At 35.8% G+C, this 20,137-nt stretch overlaps 1 protein-coding gene across 3 annotated transcripts in view; it reads left to right on the top strand.

The window, feature by feature from the left end:
* The window catches only part of LOC139130866 (TBC1 domain family member 1-like), a 76,491-nt gene that overhangs the window by 40,356 nt on the left and 15,998 nt on the right, over positions 1–20,137 (top strand). For 2 of the 3 annotated variants that reach the window (XM_070696666.1, XM_070696665.1), the window contains exons 5-12: positions 6,918–7,009; positions 7,719–7,835; positions 8,118–8,225; positions 8,657–8,743; positions 9,117–9,403; positions 10,547–10,686; positions 12,431–12,625; positions 14,188–14,232. In XM_070696666.1, coding sequence (XP_070552767.1) covers positions 6,918–7,009; positions 7,719–7,835; positions 8,118–8,225; positions 8,657–8,743; positions 9,117–9,403; positions 10,547–10,686; positions 12,431–12,625; positions 14,188–14,232 — 1,071 coding nt within the window. The remainder of the gene's footprint in view (positions 1–6,917; positions 7,010–7,718; positions 7,836–8,117; positions 8,226–8,656; positions 8,744–9,116; positions 9,404–10,546; positions 10,687–12,430; positions 12,626–14,187; positions 14,233–20,137) is intronic. The other variant, XM_070696667.1, reaches the window with a different exon arrangement.

The raw sequence follows: 20,137 nt of genomic DNA, 5'->3' as shown, positions 1-20,137 counted from the left end.
GAGCTGGTATTAGAGCCATACTTGACCTGTATAGATAACCCTGTTTTCAGACATGCTCTTTGTAGTTTTAGAACATCATCACACACTCTGAGGATCGAGACAGGTCGTTGGAATAATATTCCAAGACAAGATAGACTATGTGAGTTGTGTAATTTGCAGGCAGTAGAAGATGAGTACCATTTTCTACTCGTATGTCCGACGTATAATGACTTGAGAGCTAAGTACATGTCTTCCTATTATTTTAACCCTCCTGTAATGTACAAATTTAAGATACTTCTTTCATCACAAATACTGCCACATTGAGGAAACTGAGTAAATATATTTTTCTAGCAACAAAACGTAGGAAGAACTACCATCGATGCGTAAGTTAAGTATACAGTTGTATTCTCTGATGCTTATTTATTTGTAAATAAGTTATTCTTTTTTTTCTCTCTCTCTCTTTTTGTGGATGCAATTATTGCATTGACTAGCGATCTGTAAGCAACATTACTGCTAGTATTTGTACATATTGGCCGGAGGCCACAAGTATTGAATAAACTGAAATTGAATTGATACATGCCTTCAATTTTTATTATCACATTTTGTTAAACTAATGCAAAGACCAAAGTTGTCATTTTTAGCACTATTGAGAATGCAATGAAAGAGTTTCTTAGAATCCAATGTGAACATGAACTACCATAATATGTCATTGCATGCTATAATATGTTCTATGAACTTGACTGCCCTTTCTGGTTTAATTATTTGTTACAGCTTTTGTTAGCGTATTGATATTCTTGCATATAAGTATCGTTGTTTGTTCATTTGTCTGTCTGTCTATAAGCAGGGTCAGTGGCAATATGATTTAAGTTCTGAAAAATGCAACTGACTTCTCAAATAATACCATGTATTGACTAGCTCTAAAAAATATCATGGATAGTTTTTTTACCAAACATGCATATATTAGTTTAAGGTAGTATGCGCCTCCAAAGTGACTTAAACTTTTGCTTAAACTTTCCTGAATGAAACTTTCAACCGATCTGCTGCCAAAACGCACAATAAAAATCAGGGATCACCATGCAAAGTTTTGAACTAGCAAAACAGATTACCAAACATTTTGCGATATTTGAAATTCAAAATGGCTACCATCCCTGTGTTAACTCGATGGGGAAAAATTAAATTTTTGGATTTTCGAAACACTATGACAGTGAAAGTTTTCTTTTCCAAGAGCTTTAAAATGAGCCCCGAAAAGTCCGGGTAGATCAGAAAAGAATTGTAGAAATTTGAGAATCCGACTATCTGTCCCCGAGGCATGTTCTACAAAGATAAACTATCCATATTTATCCACTCACTGTCATTAAAAAAGAGATTCAGTCATTCCCTCAGTTTACATCAGCTTTGAGCAGAGTATTCAGAATGTAGTTTACATCAGCTTTGAGCAGAGTATTCAGAATGTAGTTTACATCGGCTTTGAGCAGAGTATTCAGAATGTAGTTTTCCTTAACCCTTTGAGCGCCAAAGTCAATTTTTTGTCATCTTCACAAAATGTACCCTAATCAACCTTTTTTCAGATTTTTGCCAAAATTTTGATAAGAAACTGTGGCAAAATTTTATGTCCATTTGGTCCAAAATTGCCAAAACTAGTACAGAAAAATTCAGAAAAATTGGTGTAGCACTGAAATTTTGGTGGCAAAAAATTCAGCACTCAAAACGTTAATACGCAATTTCTCATTGCTAATTGTACAGATACATTCAAGTCAGATACATGATGTATTTCCACATCGATCACTATTCAAGGCACACCTCTGTCAGACTTTGATTACAAACTAGAATCAGCTGTCTAAATACAAGTCCTTGATTTGAACTGTAAGGCAATATTGATTCAATAGTATCCATGTGTCAGCCTCTCGCCCTTTAGTTCATCTTCTCACCATACTGGAAGTTCACAATCTGTGATTACTGTATAATTTTGAGCCAATTTTACGGAAAGCCAACTTTTTTCCAAATAATTTAATCAACCTCAGTTACAGATTTAATAATACTCTTCTTTAATTTTACTAATATTGCATTTTTCTGCTCCCCTGATTTTTCAAGTCATTGGTTGCAGTTTTACACCGGATGAATCCAAAATGATAATCAGCCAATGTGGGAAAAATTACCGTCTTTCTCATGTACTTGTTGTACACCTCTTTGCACTGATTGTACTCTGTGGGAAACAGATAGCTTCAGCTATCAAGCTAGTCATGAAATACTTAGTGCCGTAGAGAGAGAATTTCTAAAATCACTGCAACACTTGACAGAAGCCAATTTTATCAGAGAAGGCGGCGGCTTTGGTTGTCAAATTAGTCGTGAAATACTACTTGCAATCGGGAAAAAAGAATTTGTAAATTAAGACAGTGCGTAACTGAAACCTACTTTGGAGAGGTCAGCAGGCAGTTCAGTGATCAAGGCTGATATGAAAATTCAAATTCACGATTTAGTTGATGAAAAATCCTTATGAAATCAAGGCAGTATTTATAATGGAAGCCAAGTTTTTCTGATGCAGTCAATCAATATGTCGGTCAATGTGTGAGGTACTGTACACATCATCAAGGTGGTGACATGCAGACAATGTTGTGGTATGTACGGTAGAATTCAGGACTAGCTTATCCTTTTCACTGTTGTATATTCAGACAGTTTCTTTTCAAGAAATACACATTCACATCATGCCAGGATAATGTCCTTGTATTAAATTCTCATTAGCCAACTTTACTTATAGTCATTTATGAAAGAAAAAAAAGGATCTGTCTTTTAAATTTCATCACTTTTCAAGGCAGAAATAAAACATTGCTGGCATGAATGTGATGATAGGAATTAGCCTATGAAACAAATTTCATTATCTAACTCTATAGGCGTTACTGACAGATATTGTAAATACAGATAAAGAGTATCTCATTGCCATGCCAACATCCATTAACACTTTAAACTTGCTACAGTCTAGCCTGGGGCAAAACTGACTCTCAGTAATATTTGTGATCTTAATCTCCTACTCTATAATAATTTGTTCATCCATTGGTGCATTTCTTTCCATTCTTGTCACCATGGTATTAATGAAGAATGAAATTGTGTAATACTGGTATATACAGTGGTGAGCAGAGAATATTAGTCATTTGATACATTAAAGTATTTAAATTTTCAGTTGAAAACTGTCAGTCCATTTCTAGACAGTTTATTAAACATTTATATTATACTGATGTTATCCATGTAGAGTGCAAATAGAGACAAAAATATTATCGTAATGGAACTGATAATAATTCTGAAAATACAATAATAATTTTCAGGTAATCTGTTTGTAATGCTGATGCATGGTATTTTGGCACTTATACAGCAAAGGGTCTTGTTAAAGTAAATACTGGAGAAAACAGCATCAGAAAGTGTTCGGATTATTAAAGTATGGTATGACAGAGATCTTATTTAGAAGTTCATGTTGCTGTGCGTTTTATGCGGTAGTGAATGAATGTAATCAGGAAAGAAGGTTATACGTGATGGCACACTAGAGGCTGCTTATGGATGTCGTGACTTTCAGTTAATCTTATTCCTGGCTCGTTTTATTATCAGCTTCCTTTGCAAGTCACTTGATCATCTTCAAGTAATGAGGAAAACCTCCACTTTGGGATTGAGAGCCTTTTGCTTCATTTTCTTAAAGCATCTTGTCGTAATTCTTCCTTTATGGCAGGAGACCTAATGTAGAAAATCTTGTAATTAAATTTCAAAGGTTACACGGCCGATGAGACAGAGTATGGGATTTCAAGGGATTTTTCCAAGTCTAATGATCAATTCCAAGAACCTTGTTCTTCTGACATCACGCTCCTCGGTTGTTAAACTGGTCGATCAGCCAACGTGTATGTTCGTTAGGTCAGTCACAAAACGTTACTCAAAGTAAATCAAGTAAAAGGTCAAAGCTCATCAAACTACCGATACAAAAGATATAAGTATATGGAAAAGAGAAAGCAAACATGACATCCAGTTCCTAAACTCAAAATATACACAAAACTACAAATTTTTATTGAAAAGGTGAAAACAGATAAAATAGTGCTTTTAAATGTCCTTCTCATTAACTGCCTTATAGATAATGGTAGCTTCAATAAAATGCCACCATTCTTATTTGAAAGCAAGGATATGACTTTTCTCTCGATTTGCGTTATCATTTATATAGCCAGGCACTAAATCCCTTCTTTGTGTTATGTAGACTAGACAACACATAAGAAAGTGAATTTCATCTGTTATTTACCGATACTTACACATTCAGTTTTTCCCTGAAAGCACGAAGTGTAACTTTGATATCTGCATCTGTATTTCTTCCAGTTTATATCATTAGACTACCGGTAGCTTAAAACTAGGGCATTATGAAGTGAAGTGACTCCCGGAACATGCAAGAAATTCCGCAATCTGTTTTTTCATGTATAGAACATATAAAACCACCTATTAGTTACTAGTCTCCTTCACTGCTCTCTTCAATGTTTCTATGCCTTCCCTGAAAGAATTGGGCATTTATTTCCTGATACATTTGCATTATAATTGCTCATTCAATTTTGGTTGTTTTTTCCGGTTTGGTGCAAATCTAATTTTAAAATGCAATAGATGCAACAAGAAATGTATTTTATTGATTTATGACTGCTTAGATTTGAAAATGAAAAACTTGCAGTGTCAGGCAAATATCCAAGGTTGGTTTGTCGGTTATTACTATTGTGATTATAAATATGTTGGAGAGAACTTCAAACCTTAGAATTCATGTTAAACGTAAAAGCTTTTCTGACAAAGTGATATTTCACACACGGCAGACATTCACTGGTTGTCTTGGTGACATATTGTCCTTGCATGCCACCGTATTGGCAATTGATGAAGGTCGGATGGCATAAAGTAGCAAACTACGTCATCACCGGGTATTAATTCATAAATGCATTGTATCAGCCTGCGGTGACATATGTCAGAATGTGCACAAATCTGTGAAATGGGTTCCAGCAACGTAATAATTCTTCCCTCTGAATGTTATTAGATACATTGCTCAGATTGTCTTACACGCTGATGAATTGTGGGCTATGGAGAGCTTTTCACAGGCCATTGAAAATGTTGAAACCCTCCCAAAAAGTCAAAATGACATATTGGTGTGAGAATTACAAATCATTTGTAATTTGTACACAATAGTGTAAGTTTTCATGTAAATACCGTACATGGGTAGGGAATATATTCATATTGAGATGCACACATTTCTTGTGATGAAAAGTACAAAACACAAGACAACAAAATACAAATGAGAAGTAAACTGAAAAGTGGATTGAGTCATATTCACTCCAGATTATCATGGTATGTTTCTCAGCTAAGAATACCTGTGAGTGGTCAGCCATAAAAGCTGGTTTTCTTTCATCATGTGGCATTTTGTACAGCCAAATACACATTGACATTCGTAACTGTTTTGTACCAATGTCCCAGAGTCATAGAGTGAGTTTAGCTGATATATCATGCACTTGGTAATGACCTTTCCATCCCTAAATTCTTTGTGGATTGTATTATTTGTGTCGCTATCTGTTTTAATCAAAATAATGAATTGTGAAGGCGTAACTGTGATAATACAGGACCATGAACATTAACTAGTTTATAGCAAACGTTTTTTAAAAATACAGTACATACGCTAAACATACCGTATGTGTGGTTTGCATGTTAGAAGAGTTTTGCCTTGGTTATTTGTTTTCAGAGAGAAGGTCTAAAACATGGAAGTTTGCAACGAAAGTCCATTATCCATAATAATATCCACCCTGAGTATTGTACCATGATACAAAGCAGTACAGGAACTAACGCCTATTAACTGCCTTCCCAGCGGGGGTACCATATTTTTATCCATAGAAATATCAAAGCAATATAATTTGCATAGCTAGGCTGATAATATTACAGCAGTGCCTGTAGCATACCAATAATTGCTTTGATATTGAGACATTCACTTCATTGGTAACCTGTATTACACTCTGTACTTCTGGATGCTTTCATTCATTTACTCTGTCCATGTACCTGTTTTCCATTTTTCTGCTAAATATTTTCACTTCATTTTAATGCAAAATTGTGAGAAATTTTATTTCAACTTTTGCATTGAAACAAATTAAAAAACCCAGAAGTGTCAACATTATTTGGACCAAATTTTTGTGCGGTGAAGGAAAAAGATATTATTTGAAAATGTGAGATTATATTTTTTAATGCAGACCGTATGCTGACAAATGATATTAATTCTTACTTACCATTAAAAAAGGAAAACAAGTGCCTCTTAATGAAAGAGTGGACCCAATTTTCACAACATCCATCTTCTCATACAAGAATGTCCACCATAATAATGGCACAGAAACACTTACTTGAGATGTGCTTCTGCTGATGAAGACAATGATCAGCTATGTATTGAAACCACTGAGTGTATCCAGATATCTAACTTTCTGCTACAGGCCTTAAAGACTGAACATGACAGATTCTGGTTGATTTGTTCAACGAGATGTCTTTATTTGTGCAATACTGAGGAAATAGATAGTTTAGGAGAATTTTCGGCAATTTTCCTGAAATCCAATCTGAATCACTGGCAAGGATAATATTGAATGGTGATAATGTGATCTGGCCTGCACTCTCTGGTACAGTCTTGCAGAAGAACAGCTGCCATGCATTTGTTTTGCATTTTATCATTTATTTTTGTACAGATTTCATGAAACGCTGACAAATATTTTGCCGTTCTGTGCATGGCTCTGACCTGTGTTGGTGTTGTACGGTTACAAATCACAATGCTAGTATTGAACCTTTCCTCACAAAAAGACATGTGGTTTAAGTTTCTTATTTTACAATTCATCATTTTCAGGAACTGAAACCAAGACTCTATGTTTTCAAAATTCTAAAAACCCTTCTCCCTTTTTTGTTCTGTATTTCCCATTCAGGACAATCGGTGAGTAAAGTCCATAAACTGCTATCCAAGAGACTGGAAAATCTCAGTGACAGCCAACATGCTGAAGTGGTTGCAATGCTCAAGGTATCATTCCTCTCTTGTGACATTTCCTTATTTGATTTTAGTTTTTCTTTTAATTGTACCTTGATAATTTTATGGTTGCACAGACAATCAAATTTTTGTAGCATTTTCACAAGACCTCAATAATTAAGAATGTTATATTTATCATAACATGATAAATTTCTGGCGACAGTGAATTTGTTGTAAAAATTAGATGTACAATTAGAGGCTTGCCAGAGACAATGTGGACCCAAATTTTATGTACCACAAATTTCTTTTGAAAGCTGCAAGACAAAAAATATGTTGCTGCATGAAAATACTTTTTACCTTAATATATGAAATTTGAAGAGTTCATGAAACTTGTTATCTCTGACAAGTACCATATTAGTTATAAATCTGATTGTACCAAGAATTATGCTGTTCAGAGCTTTTCCACGGAAAATAAAAATTTCCATATCAAAATTACTGCTACCGGGATAAATGTCTGGAATATACACACAAATGCCCACGTTCCCATTTGTATCTTGTACAAAACAGGTACAATGCATATAATTTATAAAATGAGTAGGCAGCTTGTATAAATGTCAATTCAATCACCACTGGGATATATTCCGATGTAGATTTTACAGTTTTTGCATTTCTTTTTCCCCGTGAGAGTATTTTGGGCATGTTTAAGCTGGGAGCTTAAGACTTTGTGAAAATAAGCCGATTGTTTTGCTTTTACTACTTGCAGGAAAACAGCCTTAACGAGCAAGAAGAAAACGACATCATCATGGCGTTTCTCAGATCAGTGTGCGAGGCAAAACAGAAGACACATGTTCATATCAGTGATAATGGAAGTCAACGAGAGGTAAAGATATTGCTTGAAATGATATACGGATCATAAACTTTAATTTCATATTGTAGCAATCATCATGTTTGCTTTAAAACCAGTATGATTTCATTAAGTACTATGAAACCAGTGACTAATACTGTAAAGAGATTGCCACAATCAACAGGTGTCATGGAAAACTGTTCCTGAAGAGTTTTTCATAGTGAGTGTCAATTAATGAAGCCCCTGCGTTCGTAAATAACTATTTACACTTTGGGGCAAAGCTGGTTATTGATTTCTCCATAATGTTGTGTCTGACAGAGTCCGAAATTGTGCGCCGCCTCAGAGGGAACTAAACCGATGTCCAAATTTGATGCATTCAAGAACAAAGCAAAGAAGTCCCTGACCAGTTCCTTCGATAATCTACTGGTAAGAAGTACTGTACAGCTATTGTGTATTCTGGTATCACAATATCTACGTGATGTACTCTTTACAATGCCATCTGTATAGAGGTCCATGTTTTCCCAGGCATTGATGACCTATCGTAGATGTTTTTAGAGCAATTCTTTGTTTTTAAACATGCTTATTTTGTCCATGTGTACACTTTTACATACCAAAATTAGTATGGTTATCATTACAAAGGTTTGAAACAGATAACTTTGTTGACAATGAAGTGAATTTGATGCAGACAGACAGTCAGACACAGTTATGCGTTTAAGAGATACAGTGTGTTTATTCAGAACATTAATACCTGGAGACATGGAAAATATACAGGCGCAGAGAGAGAGAGAGAGAGAGAGAGAGAGAGAGGAGAGAGAGAGAGAGAGATTACTAACAAAGTATTCAACTTATTTTTTCAGGGAAGAAACAGGAGTGGTTCTGACGTCAGGAGTGACAGCAGTGTTATGAATTCTGGTTTCAGAAGTAGAAGTAATACCTTTGACAAGGTGAGTCACAAAAGCGTTTGATTATGACTAGTGCTCAAAGCAGGTGATTGAGTTTCAGGGAAGCCTTATTTGTCGAAATGACAAATTCATGAAGACTGTGGATACACACAGAAAAGTACTTTGGCCGCAGATATGCGATTGAATTAACTGCAAAATCCACTACAGGGTACAAGATTCATACACATCCTGGCCCGTACCTTTGACAAGTAATGTGGTTCATTACAATATTTTACGTCTTTTCCAGTTTGTTGTCAAAGGATGAGTAAATGAACAATCTATACTACAAAGCTTTACAGCCATCTATGATTATTGGAAGGATAACATTAATTTTTCATGAAATTATACTAACTTAATGTTTGAAATTTCTCGAAAGGATGATTCACCGTACAAGTTGGCTCTGGAGCTTGGTGAAAGCCCAGTGTCTGCGCCTCCGACACCAAACAAGTTACAGAAGGCCAACAGCCAAGACATGGGCACAGAGGATCATGGGAAATATGGAAATGGTCCGCTGCCGGAAATCCGTAAGCGTAGCAGCACCATTGGGGAGATACCCATGAGTCCGAAGAGCCCCCTCAGCCCTGCTAGTTTGAAAAATTTCAACTTCACCCCTCCTAAACTGGAAGACAAAGGAAATTCTACACCGGCTAGCAGAATTTTAAGGTTTGTGGAAATGTGTTGTTCAGGATTGATAGTGAGCCTTTTATGCTAGGAAATGTCATTTAGATGCCAGTTGTCACATGGACCACTGATGTTCACAGACAATCAATATAGAATAGGTATCTGTGAAACTTGATATAAATTCATTTTCCCTTGAGAAATTATGCAAAGAGCTGTTCTACACGTGGGATGTTTGCATCAAATGCGTGTGTTTAGTGAGAAACATCAAATGGAAAACCAAAAAAATTGTAAAGAAAAAAACGATAAACCAATAAAAAATATTGAAAAAGTATCTAAATGTTTGAAGTACATGTCTGCATGGTGAAATGAAATTTAAAATTGACAAATCTCCTGTAGATTAATTTGTTTCTGGATTATTTTGGTATCCCTACTACCGGTAATTCCAGTGATTAGAAAGAAAGTACAAAATTTGCAACTTTGGAAATTTACTGGCTGTTTGATGAACATGCTGAGTAATGGTTCCCGTAAAGACAGGATTTGAAGCAGAGCTTGTACAATTCTTTCATAATGGTGTCCACAAAAAACACTTGTTGTATTGATTTGTTGCAAATTAAAATATGTTGCCTTTGTAGATTCAAAGCTTTTCCCCATTGAAATCACCGTCTTATTGCACAACAGTAGAAGCCTTTCAATTCTAGAACTGCTCCTCCGGGATGTGTACTACCAGCGGTATTTTCAGTGTTTTTTCCCCAACAAAGTCGGGACTTAAAGGATCAATAGATATGAAAGATCATCTGGAAGTCAGACACCCACATTGTTACATCTGCATAATGGATAAATCATTGAGTATCACCCTTTTGACTACAATGTTTTGCATAATTATTTAGACCCAGTGGGAGATATTTAAATAAACATACATCATATTGCAATGGGAATTCCTGGTGGTACTCAAGTTATGCAGTTACCTTAAAATTGCAGTCATGTCATTGAAAAAGAAATTTTTTTAGCGATAGCACAAACTTCAAAATGTGGTACTGTGTATTATAATGATGACAAAATATTTTGCAAGAATTTAATTTTAGTTTGTTCGGAGTTTCATTTTAGCGACTCCTTCATACATTCTTCTTTTCATTTTGTGGGATTTCTATCTCACCTGCCATGTTCTATTGTATTTTGGATTGACAGGAGACAGATGTCTGAAATGCCAACTCCTGCCAGCAGTTCTCTTTACAATTCTCCAAGGAAAGGTTCATGGAGGCAGGCGATATTCAACAGGGTTGTCACACCGCTGCGCAATAATGAACCCAAACGCTCCATTGTCAGAGGTAAAATATTCCACCTCATACCTTACTTTGTATTTAAACTACATCAAGGTAGTGTGCACCGTGAAATAGGAAGACTTAAACTTTTGCTAAAACTTTCTGTAAGGACACTTTAAATCTAGGGTCATCATCCAAAATTTGGTATAAGGGACAATATTACCGATATTTTGAATTCAAAATGGCTGCCATCCCTGTGTCAAATTTGTTGGGGAAAAGTACATTTTCATTTTTCACAAAAATAAGCAGGTAAACATTCATTTACACCATAATGTTCAAAATGAGCCTGCAACAAGTAGTAGAACAAAACAGTCGCAAAGATTTGAGAGTCTGAACATCTGAATATGAGCCACATTCTACCTTAAGACTTGTGTTCCCCTACTGTAACTACAGTTAGATGAAATCTGTTGTAAATTTTGGTCCCAAGGTGAGTAAACTGTGCTTTCTGTTTGTATTTTGGATTTTATGTCGCTTCCTCTTGTTACTGTACATTTTAACGTCTTTTGTTTTCTTTTGGTGCAATTGTTTGAAAAGTACATGTACCATATTATTATACACATTCTAGTAAATACAGATGTGCAAAAAATTTCTATGTGTCTAGGCTGGCAACGGTATATCATTGGTTGTGTTAAAGTTCACAGAGGACAATGCTACCTTTCTCATGAAAGAGTCATCTTTCTTGAACTTTTGATTCTTTGCTTTTTGTAAATCGTTTGTTTGACATGTTAGCTTAGGCAAAGTGATTATACTCCATCTATGCTGAAATCAAAAAGGTCACAGTGTACAGCGTAGTAATGAAATCTGACATTTAGAGTCGTTCATGGGGGAATTATTTAAGGCTAGTCATTCAATGAAAGGATAATTCTCCAGATATAAATTATGAAAAAAAAATCATCTGCTATTTTAATTTTCAAGGACTTAGCTCCCTATGCATTCTAATTCAATGTTTTCAGTCATGGAAAAAAAATTGCCTTTTTTTTGCACTATGTTTAAGTATTATCAGCAAAAATATTCAGGTTAATAAAATATACTTGCTGTATTGAAAACATTAAAAGTCAATAAACTCACTCATAAAAGTAAAAGTTGCGTACACGTTTTGACATCTTTGTCATTGTCAAGATAATTCCACAAAACAGAATTCCAAACAGTGGGAGTCTTCCCAGACTATCCGCTACCCTGGATGTTTTGCCATCTTGTTTCAAGCAGGTACCTTTTTTCCTTTTCAACTTCACCGTCTGAAGTAAATGAAAGAATGAGATTCTAAGAATGCCCGCAGGCTGTCAGAAAATCTCAACAATTTCATGAAGGAGTAATACGACTTGTATCGGGATCCCTGCCAATGAATAATGACCAGAGTATCACTTCAGTGTTGTATCACGTTGCAGATGCTGGCAAGATGAGTGGTGTGACATTTGAAAATGATATATGGGGGTGGTATACACCTCGCATTATATGCACTGTGTGTTCAGCAAATCCTTCATAAAGGTTGTCATATCCGCCGTTGCTAACAAGTATATTTTGTGTGTGTTTATCAAATTTGTTTGGGGTAATCATCTTAAAGGGGAAAACAACATTTTCCAGTGTTTTGTAATGGTTAAAACATCCTGGATTTGTTTTTTTGATCCTAAGGAAGAGTCTTTATTTCTCCAGCGTTCATTTCTAGCTGAAGTCGTTTTCCATATATGATGTTCCAATTTTGCTGTAATGTGGTTCTGCTTACGTATACTCCTTTGTACTTTTCCCATTATAGAATCCAGCAAAGAAGTGGATGATGTAGGCTCAGAAGGATCTGGAAGCTCGGAGCCGAGCCCGGCAACTCAACGGAAAACTCCCAAGGTGAAGTCTCGTTTCAAGTCCAAAGCGGCAATCCGGGCACTTTGGAAGAAAGCAATAATGGAGCAGATATTACTGCTGAGGATGGAGAAAGAGAATAAAACACTACAAGGTGATAAAGAAAATCTTTGTTTAAATTTTTTGCCATCAGCTTAAATATAATTAGATTGAAAACTTTGAATTGTTTTCATGGTAGTTGAGCTGTGCTGTTCAGCTGCGGCGTAATTTGAGAAGACAGAGTGAGGAAGTTACAGTGTGGGTTAACTTGTGTGTAACAGTGTGTGGATGTCTAAGTGTGTGTGGGATGAAGAAGTATTAGAGAAGTGTCAATATGAAATTCTTCACAGTCAGTGTCGGTTACAGTTTGCCCAAGTTTTCATAACTATGTCTGTGTATCGCCATTATTTTCAATTGCCGATACAAAACAATTCCTGTTTTTCTTTGAGTGGTATTTGTAACAGCATGCCTTCTATAAATGTACAGGAGTTCCAATGCCGTTCAAGTCCTTGCTAGATTCATAACCCTAAATACACATATCTTTAACCCTTTTACCACCATGGTTTAGCCTAAACCCATTGTTATAAATGGTGAGTGTGGACCAATTCATAGGGAATCGGGGATGAACAGGTTAAAACGGCCCTCCATCGACATACACACAAAGTGATTTGGGAAAACTTGTACTTTTCAAAGAGAGCTTGATTGGTGTTTGTGTCGTGTCATGTGGGCTTAGAGGGCAGATCTCACTGACACATAAAGCATAGCCATGACGATTACATAGGTGTAGATGGGAAGTGAGTGAATACACAGCTGTATAGGTGTTCCAGTGTGAAATGGCAGAGTGGCTTTTGTCCCCATTGTTTCAATTTGAGGGACCTAAAACATGCTGAATCACATTGATAGTTTCTAGTTGTTATGTAAAGATGGGAATTTTAAGGCCATATATATCTTGTGCCCTGTGTTCATGTTTATGCATGTACCGGTATATGAATGATTGTTATGTATGCAGTGTTGATGACATTTGATAGTGCCACCGAAGATACAGACTGTCAGAGCTCTGTAAGTTTTATTTTCAGCTACCTGTTTATTTTTCTCCCTGTCATGATTTAAACAGTGTTACACTAAACAGGACTGGTTTCACTTGTCGTGTTAGCATTTGTTGTCTCTCACACAACTTTTGACTTTATGTCAGTATGTTTTTACAAGACTTTCAATGGCGCCAATTATTACCTTTCAGATATTTTCTGTGTCATTCTCTTGTGGTAGCCCTGTACATGTGTATGTGTCTTGCAGCCAAACTGTGTAGTTTTGTGTTTTTATGGATTTCTATCCCTCATTTTCATCTATTCAGCTTTAGAATCCGTATCTATATGCTATATCAGTCCATCTTCTATTGGCATGAGCTGATGTACAAAGAATTTCCACACTCAAACCAGAACTTTGCATGCCTCGTTTGCACTCAAAAGTACTCTAGAAGCTGATTTGCATATTTTATGACTCCATGCTGCGGTCGTACTCTTTTTTTTGGCTACCAGTTCATCTCTTCTTTCTGTTTCTATAATTAGAAATTTTTTTTTCATTTTTTCTGTTCCAACGACAGCTACACTCATCTCACGTCTGTGCACTGTTGTGTTGTGTTTCTTTCATGCTTCCGACTTCCGACCAAAAAAAAATTAGGATATTTTGTGTTCTATTATGCGTACTCAGTAGTAACTTTCCAAGGTAAGGCATATCAGCTCCTGTAGATCCAGGACAAAAAAGTGTAATTTTTTAACGCTTTGACTACACCTCATTTTATATTCAGCAGGAAATTGTGCGCGGCACTGTAGTTCTGGCAAGCTTCCATTAATTCTTCCACCCGTACCTCGCTGCCTGTAGTCTGCTATTTTTGGAAAGATTCCATTATTCGGTGCATGGGTCCTTGAAAAATGTTATTCTCATGTAGATGTAGACTTACCCATTTCTGTACATAACGTTCATCAGAGCTCTAACATGTTTGCTGCTGTTGGTTTTTCATAAGGTCATTGCGGTATGTTCCATTTAAAATATTTTTTTTTTCATCCAATTAGTCTGTAAATGCAAGTGGTGATACGCTGCCCACAGAAAGTGTTTTACTGATATATTCACATCGCTATAGCGACGCCTTCTCTCTCTGCTGTGTCCAGGACACACCTGTCCTGGAACTTGTACACATTGTATTTTTTCCATCTTTACGCTTCCTTTTGGCCCATCTGACGTCAGTTAAACTCCGATAGTTTTTTATATTATCTAGTTGGATCAATGTGTCTGCAAAAAGCGATTGAAGTTATTTATAGATGATGTAATGAGTAAGTCAGCTGGTGTGTCCCGTCCATGAATACGTACCAGTGTTTCTCTAAGCACTGACATAATACAACTACAGCACTGTTATATTTTAATGTTTAATTATGGTCAACGCAGGCAAATACCATTTTACATTGATGGAAAAAAAGACAGACAATATCGCAGAGTGTAATTTATCAAATTCTCATCATTACCATCATAATTTGAAATATACAATCAAGAATAGGTTGCCCATCATGAAATCAACATGATTTGCTAATTATTGGATGATGGACAATTCAAAGCAATAAATCCCACAGCCTTGATTTGCCAGCTGGCTTTGTTAGGAACTGCATGACTCCATTATTAAAATTGCATTGGGAACGGACGCTGATAGGTCGATATTGGATTGCACAAAAATGTAAAGAGAAAGGAATAATGATATGTTGTTGTCATTTATCGACCATGGGCATTCAAATTTGATGTTTTGGTAAGCGGTCTATATATTATCACTGTCTGGTGACAGAAATCTGACAAAAAAGTAGGTCAGTGATCTATGTTTTTTTTTTTTGCGAGACCTAATGTACTTCACTTTAATCACTGTAACCATTAATACGGAGGTCTATAGAGTTATATAATAGTCAAGTAAAATTTTTGTGAAGTTGATTAAAAAACCAAGGAATTCAATGGTTGGACGGGAGGATGCATTTAATAACAGGCAAATACCTTATGCATGGATTTTAGTAAAATATTTTTACTCAATAATATGTGATACCCTCGTCATTGTTTTAAGTCCATGTTCAATTACAGTATTTCAAACCCAATTTTGCATGATTCCCTTTAGTATGTGTAGCGGTAGCTATATACAAGTGTAACCATCATCGTTTTTGATGTACTAGTAATGACAAAATAATCAAATAGATGTTAAAAATGCATGTACTGTGTAAACCCCCGTCCTGCCCTTCATGTTTAGTCATAGCCTGAGAGGACAAGTCTTTACTGGCTTCATTACCGAGTCTTATCAAGATTTTTTCGTATATTGTTGTCCAGTTCTCATTCTGTTTTCCGTTCATGACAAGACTGCATTTTAATGCGGATGACCATTCCACAGTCTTGAACTTGCAGTCGATGGCTTTAGTCTAGCCATTCCCTGATGTACCGTGCGTGACTCTACCGTGTTAAATAGTATCACTCGTCCCAATGCCAAACAGTGGAAAACTGCTCTCAATTTGTAAGTCTTTTCATAAGATCTCATTCAAAAGCAGAAATCTTTCTTTGCCAATTTTTGTCTGGCTCACTTCAGAATAGGGCCCTAGTGTTTTCAGTCAGTGCCTTTCGTCAGGGTCAGGTCTTGGCAAAATGTCAGACTAGAGGCTGATGGATGGTTTACATTAATGCAGTCATGTTTTATTCTCTAGGCTCTTGTCCTCTTGAATGTAGCATAAACCTTTAGATTGTTTGTAGTAATTAATATAGTTGCTCCACCCAACCTTTTTTTGTCCCATTCCTATGTATATTAATAGATATACAACTGTATATTTTGTAGTTCTCATCCTTTTGCCCACAGTGTACATGTACAGTATATGCTTCGATTCTCTCTCATATTCTTATGTTTTTGCATGAACTACTTTTATAATCGTCAATGAAAAAGTCATATATTTTAAGTACATCAATTGAAATGCTGTAACTGTATTTTCAATACATTTACTGTATGACTACAGTTACATATTTACAGTATGTCTACGGTTACATGCTGGGATATACGGTATTTTAGAGGTCGGAGGCTTATATCATGTGCATCTTACTTTGAGAAAGGCAGAATTCCAAACTGGATGGTTTAGCACGTCAACATGGTTCCAAACTCATTTCTGATACAAAATTTGACTGTACTGGTGGTAACAGTATGTTCATTTATGCCAGTTTCTGAAATACGGAAAATATAAAATCAACGGACAGAATCTATGGTAGCTATCACACCCACTCAGGTCAACCAAAATTCACATCACCTGTTGTGCTTGAATAATCCCTGAAAACTGTGTAACTGATGTCCTAAAAATATTGCCATGGTTGTTCTAGATGTTAAAATAGATGCATCACAAACAAGTTAATATATTTAGATTCAATCGGCATACAGCAGGTATCAGTAGGCAGACACTCTCAAATTAAGGGACGGCTACTCCCTATGATTGGCTTATTTTTGTAGCATCAGAAAATTTACAACAATTTGGTCTGAAAAACAAACATTCAAACAGTTATTCCTCAGTATTTAGGCTTGCATTAAGGAAAAGTATGTTCCAAAAACTAACGTACATTATGACATACTGTGAACTTTGTCCATCATTAAAGAGAAAAAAATATTCACATGCTTTCTATGTGATCAATCCATATTCTTCTGAGCAAATTTTTTCAGATCATTTGCTTTATCCATTTCTGAGAAAATACACCAACTGCTTCGAGACAAATTGGAGCTGCTGTCTTGGTCACATGACCAAATTTTATCATCATGTACACATGTGCTAGAGTCGGTTTCCTGACAATTCATAGTTTTCAGTTCAAATTGTTGAAGGTCTTTCCTGACACTGTAAAAATTACCCTTTGTAGCCTTACCTTGACTCTGCTGACATACAATGTATGTGCATTTATTCAGTTGCCTGGGCCTACCCATACATGTAGATCAGAGAAGGGAACATGTATGAGTTTATTATTATGAAGCAGAATATGCGTCAGTCTTGTCATTACAAGGCCAGTTAGCTCTAACTTGGGATGATTTCTTCTCTATTTTTGTTTCGTATATCAATTGCAAGTTCTTGTTCTACTCCCTAAAGCATGTTGAAACACCCAAGATTTAACTTGTCAATACAGTTGTTATACAATATGTAAATGCACCGTAAGTTATATTTGTTCACGTTTGAATTTAGTCGGGACCAGAATTCTCTTGTCTACAATATCAAATGCAGTTTACACATGTACAGGCTGAGTTAACAAGCTGAATACTATGTATATCAACATGCTTTGTCGAGTAGAACAAGAAATTATGGTCGGCAGTAAAAACAAAAATAAGTGTGAAAAAAATTATCAAAAGTTAGCATTACTGGCCCTTTAATGCCTGTACACACATGCCCTTCAGACTGGGTGCAGTCATTTGTTGAAAAGCAGAAACCCTTTTGGCGAGCAACAATCATTGCTGGATAATGATTATAATTGTGCCATCAACATTGTATAAATATATCCTGTAAAATTTGGCAAACATGAAATGGTATTGATTTCATCACTATTATTTTTCACCTAGTTTTGTCATCTGAGATGATGGCTAATTCGCTGTCCTGTACATTGTAGTGCCATTATAAATCAAATTGAACTAATGACAGCTTCCTAGACTCTCGCTGCCACTGTCTATAATTGTACCTGCAATAATGAAATTTTCATTAAAATACATTGTATGTAATTTAATGTTCAGAGACACCTAAAGATAAGATAATAGAATCAGATAACACCAATTAGCGTTTTTTCACTTGAAAAAATGTGAATTCCCACAGAAGTGCATTTCCCAGACATGTATGTCCGTGTCTCAGTTCTGAGGATTGATATTTGATATACAGGCTTTGGGCTACGAATTTCGTAGACTCTGTCACAGGCTCTTCCTGGCTATGCACTAGTACGGCCTGGCTCAGCACAAGAAGCCCTACCTGGCTTAGCCAGATCGGGCTGGCTATACCAGCTCACAGAGCTAGGCTACACCAACCAATGTATGTAGCCAGAGAGGGGGATGTGAGAGTCTATGTATCATGGAACCTACATATACCTACTGGTATGTTGCTAGTTCAGTTAATGAACAATTCACTTTTTACAACTTTTGCTTTTTAGAGCCTATGGATATACTTGATTTCTCCACTGAAGCATTAATTGAATTGTTTTTGAAAATGTTGGTTTGAGCATGCAATCACCATAAGCCAAAAGCCTCCCCCAGCTATCAATCTAACTAGATTCTGTAATATTAAGATGACACTTTTATAAATTGGAGGATATGATGAGGTTGTCTTTACAGAAAATAATGTCACTGCCATGCAGTAGCCTGGTCTACAAAAGTTGATGGCAAACGTGATGCCGTCAAGGTGACTGGCTAAAACAGCTCACTCATAAAACCATCACAGGAAGTTGTTTGAACTTTGAACGTTTGACTGCAAAGAAGAGTAACGTAGAGTAGTGCTTATTTACCATTGAATTTCTCTCGTACACATAAGAGACTGTTAACCTTCTTTCTCATACAATTCAGTGTGGTGTACATAATAGCCATCAGTCAAATCACAACTCTTGACATTTTCCTCATATAGACTGTAATATACTGCTTTATTACAGGGTAACAGCAAAATAGTAGTAGTATTACATTTCTTTTCTCTTGATTCCAAATTCACTGAGCAGACTTTCTTTCCCTGAAAAGACACAATGAATAAGGAACTATATACTGAAACGTTTCTTCTCACAGTCTACCCTAAAACTGTAACCAAAGAATTGTATTTGATCCAGCTCTTGTTAGCTATTATAGACTATAGTCTATAGAAGCTATTGGGATGGGTATCCGTCCGGCGTCCGTCGTCAGTCTGTATGTATGTATGTATGTATGTCCGTTTGTGAGGCGTCCGTCCACTCAAATATCTTGAGAACCGCAGTACTTACTGATTTGATATTTGTTGTGTAGATGAAAAATATGATTTTGAGAAACTATTTTTTTTAATTTTTTGATATTGTTGAAAATAGGCAAATTAATGCCAAAAAAGGTGTTTTTGGTAAAAAATCATCTTCTTCATAACCGCTGGTCAGACAGCTTTGTTATTTGGTGTACAGGTCCCTAGGGATAACCCAACTTAGATTTGTTCAAATTGTGATGAAATATGCAAATGTGTATTTTTAAGGAATTTTTTGTCATTTTTTGTCAAAGTTTGACTTACATTGTATGTAATTCTTGTACTGTATAAACCCTATCAATTCACCCTGAAAAAAATAATTAATATGATTTTAAAATAATTGAATTAATTAGGAAATCATCAAAGCCAAAATAATTTTAGTGTGGAATTATCAGAAAGTTCAACTTTTTTTGACAGATCATAGTGAATTGAGGATTAAACATGTAAAGGCAACTTTCCTGAATCCCAACTTTGATATATTCTGAACCACCATTTATGTTAACTAAAAGAAATTGCTCATAATAGTTTGTCATGATAGGGTGGTCAAATAAATAGAGATAGTTCAAGTTCTTATTTCCATTTATGGTTGACTTGGTAAGGATAAAATAAGATTACGTTTTGAGGAAAAAAATAGAGTGGTCAAT

The sequence above is a fragment of the Ptychodera flava genome, chromosome 4, assembly GCF_041260155.1.
Source record: "Ptychodera flava strain L36383 chromosome 4, AS_Pfla_20210202, whole genome shotgun sequence".
Lineage (NCBI taxonomy): Eukaryota > Metazoa > Hemichordata > Enteropneusta > Ptychoderidae > Ptychodera > Ptychodera flava.
The sequence above is the reverse complement of the archived record's forward strand: the minus strand, read 5'-3'. Positions and strand labels throughout refer to the sequence as shown.